Source organism: Myotis lucifugus, unplaced genomic scaffold, assembly GCF_000147115.1.
Source record: "Myotis lucifugus unplaced genomic scaffold, Myoluc2.0 scaffold_465, whole genome shotgun sequence".
Taxonomy (NCBI): domain Eukaryota; kingdom Metazoa; phylum Chordata; class Mammalia; order Chiroptera; family Vespertilionidae; genus Myotis; species Myotis lucifugus.
The window spans coordinates 692,263-702,761 of NW_005871513.1; the positions used below are offsets into that span (position 1 = coordinate 692,263).

General features: G+C 56.7%; 1 protein-coding gene across 1 annotated transcript in view; it reads left to right on the forward strand.

Moving 5' to 3' along the window:
- The window catches only part of PTPA (protein phosphatase 2 phosphatase activator), a 28,496-nt gene that overhangs the window by 14,580 nt on the left and 3,417 nt on the right, over positions 1-10,499 (forward strand). Inside the window, exons 6-8 of the mRNA XM_014445591.2 lie at positions 2,056-2,180; positions 3,133-3,233; positions 8,305-8,412. Of these exons, the coding sequence (XP_014301077.1) occupies positions 2,056-2,180; positions 3,133-3,233; positions 8,305-8,412 (334 nt within the window). The remainder of the gene's footprint in view (positions 1-2,055; positions 2,181-3,132; positions 3,234-8,304; positions 8,413-10,499) is intronic.

Below are 10,499 nucleotides of genomic sequence, written 5' to 3' on the forward strand. Positions count from 1 at the left end.
TCCAATGCTCTCTCCTGCAAAAAAAAAACAAAAGACAACAGGAGCAGAACCTAGTCTTTTCCTCGTGTATCTGGTTGCCCCGAAAAACAGTCATTCCCTTTGGTTCGGTAACCCCCAAAGGTCCGGTTTTTTGAAGATCATGGGGGGGCCCGGTGGGGTCCGTTGTTTTTTAGTTATAGAAAACCACCGGGAAAGTCAAATTTTTCTAATTTTTTAGTGAAGGCCACCTGGCGGACGGGTCTTTTTATTTCTTTTCTAAACACAGAGCAAAGGATCCGTTTTTCCTCAGGTTCCCCTTAATGGGAGCGTAATTGGCAAGGTTTTTATCCGGGTTTTTGTGAGGACAGGGCGAGGGACCTGTTTTTTCTCCGGTTTTTCTGGGGCCACGCGGCAAGGCATGGTTTGTTTTAAGTTTTTTTTGGGACCAGCCGGAGGGCCGTGGTTTTTTCACGGGTATCCGGGATGGCAGGGGGAGGGGCGGGGGTTGTCCAGTGTATATCTGTGATGGCAGGCTGAGAGGTTGTCTCCTGTATCTGTGATGGCAGGCTGAGTGACGTGGTTTGTCTACGTGTATCTGTGATGGCAGGCTGAGTGACGTGGTTTGTCTGCGTGTATCTGTGATGGCAGTCTGAGTGACGTGGTTTGTCTGCGTGTATCTGTGATGGCAGGCTGAGTGACGTGGTTTGTCTGCGTGTATCTGTGATGGCAGGCTGAGTGACGTGGTTTGTCTAGTGTATCTGTGATGGCAGGCTGAGTGACGTGGTTTGTCTGCGTGTATCTGTGATGGCAGGCTGAGTGACGTGGTTTGTCTGCGTGTATCTGTGATGGCAGGCTGAGTGACGTGGTTTGTCTACGTGTATCTGATGGCAGGCTGAGTGACGTGGTTTGTCTGCGTGTATCTGTGATGGCAGGGTGAGAGATATGGTTTGTCTAGGGTTCTCTGTGATGGTCGCCCAATGACGGAATTGCTTAATGGCACATTTCTCAGAACGTGTCCCAGTCGTTCAGTAGCACATGACTAATTCTCACAGTAACCCTAGGACAGTGATGGCGAACCTATGACACGCGTGTTCAGAGGTGACATGCGAACTCATTTTTTTGGTTGATTTTTCTTTGTTTAATGGCATTTTAATATATAAAATAAATATCAAAAATACAAGTCTTTGTTTTACTATGGTTGCAAATATCAAAAAATTTCTATATGTGACACGGCCCCAGAGTTAAGTTAGGGTTTTTCAAAATGCTGACACGCCAAGCTCAAAAGGTTCGCCATCACCGCCCTAGGATGTGGCAACTGTCATTTCCACTGTATAGGTCAGGGGTCCTCAAACTTTTTAAACAGGGGCCAGTTCACTGTCCCTCAGACCGTTGAAGGGCCGGACTATAGTTTAAAAAAAAACTATGAACAAAGTCCTATGCACACAGCGGCGGCAAAAACACCCAGCGGGCCGGATAAACGTTTTCGGCGGGCCGCATGTGGCCCGTGGGCCGTAGTTTGAGGACCCCTGGTATAGGTGAGGACACAGGCAGAGAAGCCAGGTCTTTCCCTGCGGTCACACAGCCAGGTGAGCCCAGGCATCAGGCTCTGACCTGTGCCCTCACCACACAGACCACCGCCCGGGAGCGCAGGTGTGTTTCCGTCATTAGAGCGTTGACAGTGTCCATTCTGGGCCCTGCTCCAGCAATGCCGCGATGCAGGAGCTCCAAGGAGGTTTGGACGCAGCCCCTGACAGCAGCAGCCGCCGAGGTTAGAGAAGCTGAGGCTCCTGCCTGGGCCTTCACAGTATCGGGAGTCGATGGTGCTGACTCCCTTTTTTTAGGAGGTGTTTTGCCCCTTTCGTGGGCCAAAGGAAGGTTGCGTGTGGGAGAAGACAATAGAGCTGCTTTATTTTGAGAGTCTCAGCTGATGATAACTTGAGCATGACTTCACTGAAATAGAGACCAGTTGTACTCTTAGGTGGTTATCTCTGCCTCCTTGAGTTCCCAGAGGCAGAAGAGTTGAGACTGTCCTTTTACTTTTGCTGCCTCCCCTCTCTTCCCCACCCTCCGGTGCAGGTACCTTGAGGTGATGCGGAAACTCCAGAAAACATACAGGATGGAGCCAGCCGGCAGCCAGGGAGTGTGGGGCCTGGATGACTTCCAGTTTCTGCCCTTCATCTGGGGCAGTTCACAGCTGATAGGTACTGAAGGGGCCAGGTACCCCTCCACACACACCTCCCCGCCAGAGTGCATTCTGTGTCCCTCCTCCCAACCCTCCTCCGTCCCTCCTGCCTTCTCTCCTGCCCAGAGAGTGACATCTGGTAAGGCACACATTAGACTGGCTATCGATGGAGGCTGCTTGCTGCCGACCTGCTGCACGCCAGCGTGGCAGGCTGCGGAGGCGGTGGCAGAGTTCCGCCGAGATCATGGAATGTGACCTGGGCTGGAGCAGAGGCCCTCGCCTGGCGCATAATGGACTGGTGTGAAATGCGCCCCAGCTCCTGGCAGCAGCTGTGGGGTTTTATGTTGAAAATCAGGGGCTCTTTGACTCAGTGACCAGTGTCATCCGCTGTCATTATTGAGCCACCTGCAAGGGGCCCATCAGGGAGCTGCCACCAGGTGCTGGGCAGTGGGCCGCTTGCTGTGGGCCTGCTCTGGTGGACCCCCGCTTCCCCCTGGGCCAGCAGCAGTGGGTGAGTGCAGTGATAACTGTCTCGGCGTAGGTTGAACTGCCTGTGAATATCAGTAAATGGCCATGTGCTGGGCACTGCTCTGTGCCAGGCCCTGTCTGAGTGCTCAGGTGGATTATCCCCCAGGCCTCTCAGGGAGCCTGGGAACCATTAGCGGACCCCTGTGCAGGCACCGCCGAGTGCTCTCTGTGATTGCCAGGTGGCACTCAGCAGCCCTACCAGGGAGGTGCTGTGCTTGTCCCCATTGCACAGAGGAGGGAACTGAGCCACATGGTTAGAAAGCAGCAGAGCCGCAGCTTGTTCCACTGGAACATACACACGCACCAGGCCATTTATTGCTCCTGTGAGGTCCAGTGTTCAGGGCACACAGGCAGGACTGTGGCCCTGGGGTGGGTGTGGACCGTGTGGGCCAAGGTGGCATGAGCACCTGGTTCTGAACCCCGGGGCTCTTTGCTGTTCCCAGATCACCCGTATCTGGAGCCCAGGCACTTTGTCGATGAGAAGGCCGTGAACGAGAATCACAAGGACTACATGTTCCTGGAGTGTATCCTGTTCATCACCGAGGTGAGGGGAAGGGGGTGAGGGAGAAGCCCACGGCAGCCTCCAGGCTGGAATAAACAGAGATGGTGGCTTTGGACAGAGGAGCCAGAACTGCTGCTCAAAGATGGCAGGGCTGGCCCCGGAAGGCTGGTCATTGAAAAGGAAGCCCCACTAGGCCTCTCTGAAAAGTTGTCAGCTTCTGACCATCCAGGATCTCCTCCCCTCAGTTGGCCGCCTGGGGTTTCTACAGGAGACGAGAGACTAAGACTCGCTCGCTAGCAGACTCAGGGACTGAAGCAGCAGGCCTGACGGTGAGGGGTGTCGGCATCTTGCAGGCGGGGCCCAAGGGTCTGTAGAGCTCCGTGCGAGCGGCTGTGTGGGATGAAGCCATTGCAGGAGCTGGAGAGATGCTGGAGTGGACGGCAGGACAGATTCCTCTGAAGGGATGCGTCTCTGTCAGGGCCGGAGGACGGGCAGGTGAAGGGCCACAGGTGAAAACCAGCAGGCCTGGGCCTCCCGCAGTGCAGCCTTGGACTGCTTCCTCAAGATCGCATTGGGAGCTTGTTAAAACGCACATCCCTTGCCTTGGCTGGTTTGCTCAATGGTTAGAACGTTGGCCCTCGGACCAAGGGGTCTCCGGTTGGATTCCTAGTCAAGAGCACATACCTTAATTGCAGGTTCAATCCCCAGCGAGAGGCAACCAATCAATGTGACTCGTTCTCCACCCCCCATCCACTCTGTCTAAAAAAACCCCCCCAAACAAAAAGAGAATGGAAAAAATACACTTCTCAGGCGAGGATTTTAAGAAAAGCACATTCCTGGGCCCCACCCCAGCTTACAGAATCAGTCTCGGAGGACGAGAGCCAGAAGTCTGTATTTAAACACACTTTTCAGGTGACTGCACGTGGAAGTCAGGAACCCATTGCTCTCAGGGCCTCTGCCAGGAGGGCCTGCCATTCTTCCCGCCGGTACTGCCCTCCCCCCGCTTCCACAGGGCCTGGCTCGCTGGCTGGAGAAGGTCTGTGTCCGCTCTCTTTCCTGATGCTCACATGCAGGCCTGCTGGCCCCGGGGTTGTCCCTGGCACACCTGTGGACCCCTACCTGTGGGGCTGCTGACTTGGCTGCCCGTTCTGAGCGCCCTGAAGAGGGGGAGAAGCCTGGGTAAGCAGCTGGGGCTCCAGGCTCCTCCTGGTCAGCATTCAGCTCAGGCTTCTGCCCAACTCCAGAGGCCAGAGGGGAATGACACGTTTTTCCAAGTCAGCAAATGGACCCGGACTGACGGCTGGGCGGCCCCACTTCGTTCTCAGAGATGTGCTGCCTTCAGCAGTGTAGCCGCCCAAGGTCGGCAGGACGGTGGGCAGCCTGGCTCACTGCTGAGAGCCGGTCACGTGTTGCTCCCTCCAGAGTGGAATGCAAGGGTCGGCAGAGCCCGGGGGAGAGGGGGGGGCAGGAGGAGCTGGAGGAGCAGGATGGGGGGGAAGGGGTGCACGTGTTATGCTGAACAGTGGCTTGGTGTACGTGGGGTAAGAGGCTAAACCAGCGGTTGCCAACGGGTCCGAAAGGTTGGTGACCGGTGGTTTAAGGAAACGTTTGGAGCAGCGGTCACCAGCTGGTGGTCCTCGGACCACTGGTGGTCTGTGAGTCCGAGAGGTTGGCGACCACTGGGCGAAACTGTTTTGGCTCCCCATGGTGGTGGGCCAATCCCTTGGGTCCTTGTCAGTAACCAACAAGGAAGAAGGTGAGGCCGAGCTTCAGGGAATATGGGAATTGACTCCAGGTTAAACTTGGTATTTTTGTTTGTTTGGTTGGTTATGCTGGTATAAAAACTCAAAGTTTGGGACCCAGTTCTTCTGCTAGAGAAAAAAATCCTACAATGGCCACTAGGTGGTGCTAAAGGCATGTCAAACTTGGAGGTGGTTTTAACATTTAACAGGGAGAGGCCTGAACTGGGAGGGGGACCTCTCGGAGGTTCCAACCCTCTCTGCATAGCCTGTTTTCAGTTGGGTCGGTGCTCGGGTACGGTAGTAAACACTGGATGCTAGCCGGGGTGTGCCCAGGGCGGAGGTGACCAGTGAGGGCCCATTTCACCCACCTGGCTTGGCTGCTGATTGCAGCATCGACGCTACCCCAACCCCTACCCCCTGCACCTCAGACCAGCATTTTGTAGCCCCTGAAGGATGGATGAGTGAGGGATCTGGCCTGGCACACCCTGACACAGGGAGGCCCGAGGCCTGGCACTGGCACGCGGGGACCAGGAGCCCGTGTGCGGCTCTGTGTGCTTTGTCCGGAAGGGGCAGCGTCCCTCGGTGGGGCTGGTGCAGTTGGAGATGAAACAAAACCAGTAGGAGATGGAACCGGGCCTCTCCCCCGGCTGCTCTCTTCCTGCCCTGCTAGCCCTGGGCATCCCAGAAGAGGGACCCGCCTGGCAGAGCTGCTGTGGCGTCGGAAATGCCGCCCGGCGCCTTTAAGAGCAGGGCAGGCAGGAAAGAATTTCAGTTTCAATCTGGCTTCTAAATTTGGAGTTTTGGGAAGGGAGGGATCAGATTTCAGCTGGAAGGGAAGGAGCTGACAGGAAGGCGCTGTGCAGAGCCTCCCCCACCCCGCCCCATCCCCCCTTGGTTACTGACAGAGGAACCATTTACAAAAGGCCGATTCTCCTGGGAGTGGAGAGGCAGGAACGCAGCGTCTGTGAGTAATTTCCTGCTCAATATGGCTGCTCTGACTCACACGATTCCCCTGGGGTCACTGCGGGCCTGCAGCCGGCTTGCTTGTTCTCGCTCGCTCTCTCCTCCCTTTGTGGCTAGAAGGAGCTAGTTTTTTTTGTCTTCTTGCCCCATTCCTTCCCCCTCATCTGTTTTCCTTTCCCAGAGTTGCAAGTCTCCTTTTGAAGGACTTAGGGAGACCTTGGGAGGCAGCTCTGGCTTTTTCCCGGGGGAGTCAGGGCCACTGGGGCTCTGGAGCTCGGCCCCCCTGGCTCTGCAGCAGGCCAGGCCAGAGACCTCGGGGCCCTTGCCCATGCCCTGAGGGTGAGGCTGGCCCAGGAGGCAGAGCCTGAGCGCCCTGCTGAGCAGGCCCCTGGAGCTGCTGTGGGACGAAACCACAGGGTAGCAGCAGGGTCCTCCTGATGGTGTGCTCATGGCACCTGACCAGAGTGAACGTGGTCCCCGCTCCGGTGTCCCTGAGCTCAGGTCCTGGAGGGAGGTATGCAAGAGAGGCCTGGAGCCCAGCCCCGTCCCCAAGGGCAGAGAGCCTGCGGAGGGGGCGGGGCCAAGGGGGTGAAGGTTGGGGTGGAGCCTGCTTGAGTGGGACAGTTGGAACCAAGATCCCTGAAGGCCAGGCTCCTGCAGGCTGGGGCTCCTGGCTACCCCCTCAGATAGAGGAGGGGGAAGATTCCGGGTGAAGGGACTGGCCCAGGAGAAGCCCTGTGGGCACCAGGGTGGATTTTGTCTCTAATGCAGCGGTTCTCAACCTGTGGGTCGCGACCCCTTTGGGGGTCAAACGACCCTTTCACAGGGGTCGCCTAAGACCATCGGAAAACACATATATAATTACATATTGTTTTGTGATTAATCACTATGCTTTAATTATGTTCAATTTGTAACAATGAAAATACATCTTGCATATCAGATATTTACATGACGATTCGTAACAGTAGCAACATTACAGTTATGAAGTAGCAATGAAAGTAGTTTTATGGTTGGGGGTCACCACAACATGAGGAACTGTATTAAAGGGTCACGGCATTAGGAAGGTTGAGAACCACTGGTCTAATGCCTTGGGCTGCGGCCTCACTGTTGGAGGAAGGAGCCTGTTGTACTGAATTTGGGGGTTGAGACAGGCTTTTGGGGGACTTGGGTCAGGAGAGAGAGATGACAGTTTTGTAGAGTTGCCCTTACTAAAGAAGTGGAAAGGCCTGTGGGGTCACCTGGCAGAGACCACAGCCAAGGGCAGGGCTGGGGTGGTGATGTGCTCTTGGGTCTTTATTCTGTGATGCCCAATATGCAGAGAGAGCTTTGGACCCTCCTTCCTCCCCAGAATAGCTCTCCCTCAGCCCCACCTCCACGCACAGCCTCTTCTGGAATCTTCCACACACTCGGGGTCCAAGTCTGCGCTTCCTTGCCAGCTTAGCCTCTTTGCTTTTTAAACTCTTTCTTCTGAAGCCCTGTTCCCCCAGCATCCATGCTGCTTCTCTGCCAAGGAGGGGGCAGTGCTGAGGGGACTGACCTGCTTGCTTGTTAAATGCCAACGTGCTGGCCTCGTGCTGAGGGGCACACTCCAGCACACACACTTCCCAGGCCCAGCGCTGTGGTGTCTGATGCCCCGAGAACTCCATGACCATGCTGCTTGATACGGTTTCTTCCTTCCCAGAGGCCAGCTTTTTGGCCAGAGGAGGGACCGGAATGGAGCTGTCCTGCTCCTCCTGCCTGTCCCTTGCTGGTGTGGTTGCCCTCCCTTTCATACTTCCTGGCCAGGTCGGGCCGGTTTTCTAAACAGACCTTCCTCCTGGATCTGCAGCAGGTGCCCTTACTCCCCCTCTGCAGTTGGTGCCTGGGTTTGGTCTTACCCAGCTTGGCCCTCCTCCTACCCACCCCTCCCTGGGCTCTCCTAGCTCTGCCAGTGGCAGGCGCAGGCCAGGTGCCCAGTGCAGAGCCCACCCTGTGTGGGGGGCTGGGCTGGGGAAGTGGGGGTCCAGGCTGGTGGGAGTGGGTCCCCATGCTGGCAGAGGCACCCTGAGGCCCTGGGGAGTTTGGGTGGAGATTTTGTTTTTCTGAGGCTGCTGGGTTTGGTGGGTGTTGGGAATCAGACCCCTCCCTTTTTGTGGCTGTGGAAGAAAGAGGTTGACTAGGGATTATGTTTTCCCAGTGGGTCTTGCAGGCCAAGAGGGACCCTGTCTGTCAGTTAGTGTGCCTGTAGGTGTGTGTGCCCCACAGGCAGTTGCTGTGGCCTGGTGCCCATGTGTGCGTGTGCATGTGTGTGTGAGTGCCTGCATCTGTGCATCTGTGCATCTGTGTATGCATGCTTGACCTTGCCATAGGGGAGCAGGGCATGGGCTCCCAGGTGGCCCACCTTTCCAGCTGTGGACTCTCTTTTCCAGATGAAGACGGGCCCCTTTGCCGAGCACTCCAACCAGTTGTGGAACATCAGCGCTGTCCCCACCTGGTCCAAAGTGAACCAGGGTCTCATCCGCATGTATAAGGCCGAGGTGAGTGGGGGCTGGCTGGGGCCCTTGGTCCTGGGGCTGCTGTCCCCCCATCCCCACTCCACTGTTGTGCTCTGAGTTTTGGGCCAGTCCTTCTGACACTTGAGGCCTCAGAATTTCCATCTGTGGGATGGGCTTTGAGAAAAGCACTGGACTGAGGCCCAGGCCCTGCTGCCGGGGGGTGTGCTGGAGGGAAAATCTCCATTCCCACTGGTCAGAGGCCAGGGGCCCCTCGTAGCTGTCACCATGGGACACAGACGGAGACAGGCTTGGAAAAGGGTGTCATCCTTTGGAGGCATCTTCCAGAGTGGTGCTTCTCTAACTCTGGTATCTGATCTCTGGAGAGGTGGGACCTGGCATTTTTAAAAAATATGTTTTTATTGATTTCAGAGAGCAATGGAGAGGGAGAGAGAGAAACATGGATGATGAGAGAGAATCATTGATCCGCTGCCTTCTGCATGTCCCACACCCAGGGACTGAGCCCACAACCCCGGCATGTGCCCTGCCCGGGAATTGAACTGTAACCTCCTGGTTCATAGGTCAACGCTCAACCACTGAGCCACGCTGGCCGGGCCGGAGCTGGCATTTTTAATGACCACTTGAGGTGGTCCTCCCCCACCCCCAGTCAGAGTTGCCAGAGCTTCCTCCACGGCGGGGGGGGGGGGGGGGGGTTAGGCAGTTGCTGGGCTTCTGAGGGTGTCCCCTGCCTTCTTTCCTTGTCCTTCTTGGCACCCTTCTCCCAGCCCAGGAGGTGGCTTTTCTCTTGCCAGCAGGGAGGAGACGTTTTATCCTGCCCTGTCCTTTCCACAGCTCCGTCCACGTCTGGGGCAGAGCAATCAGCTGCCTGACCTTGGCCTGGGAGGGCCTGGCTGTGAAGTCCCTCACCTAGAGCCGTTGGTCCCCAAAGTCCCCTCCTTTCGCCTTAGACGGGGTCTAAGTATTGTCTGTGGTGCCCTCTGACCCTTGGCCCTCCGGCTGCCTCCCGTGGAGGAGGGTCTGTCTCTGGGCCACTGCATTGCACCCCGCACTCAGCCCAGCAGCAGGCAGGGCGCAGTGAGCGGGCTGGTGGGGTTTGGTAGTTCAAAGGCTTTCAGTTGGCCTGGCCCTGAAGGGGTTAATGGTACTGGAACTGACCGGGTCTGGCCCTCTCTTTCCTTTCCGCCCCTCCCCCTCCTGTCCTTTTCCTCTGGACTTCACATCCTGTGTTTAGGTTCCAGCCCACATACCTCTCTAATCTGAGAGGAGCGTTAGCTGGGGCTCCACAGGCCCCTTCCCGGCAGCCACCGGCCCTCTGCTGGACTCTCTGCCTGGAGAGCACCGCCCTCTGGGGGTGCTGTTTGTTTCTGACTGGCCCCCTGCCCCCGCCCCCCCCCCAGTCTCTCAGTGGGTGCTGATGGGCAACTCTATCACCCTGATGAGCCCTCACCCCTGCTGGCGGCTGTGTGCGGTATGGGAGGAGCATATGGGAGGAGCCAAGGGCCCCTCGCACCCCACCCCCACTCCTGGGACGTGCCTATCACAGGCAGGACCCTGGTGCCTTTCCTGTTTGGGTTCTTAAGGTGCTGTCCTGCAGGCTCTTAGTTGAGTAACTAAACTTATCCTGACCTGGGCCCTTAAGGGCGGGACAGGAGACCCACCACCCTTCTGCACCTGCCCTTCCAGAGGCCAGTGAACTCTGGTTGACAGAGGATGAGGGAGGAGCAAACTCAGATCCAAAAGGTGATAGTGTCCTGAGGACAGACAGTCCTGTGTGGCAGTTGTCAGTATTTCTATGGATGTTGAACACAAGGAGGACAGGGACCAAAACTACCTGCAGCTCAGGACCAGATGGAGGGAGCATGAGCAGAAAACACGGGAAATCCCAGCTCCGGGTGCACGCAGGCACAGTGCGAGCTTGCAGCCTTGCCAGGCACAGGGTGGCGGCCAGACTTCTTTGTGGGAACTCAGAAACCTGAGGAACACCGGGTCTCTGTGACCTTGCCCCCTGGTCTTTGGTCCCTGGTGTCTGTGGGGTCCCATGCACCCTGTCCAGAGAGCCAAGGGAAGGACTTGCTTTTTCCAGACCCGTTCAGTCTTGTGGGAAGCCCAGC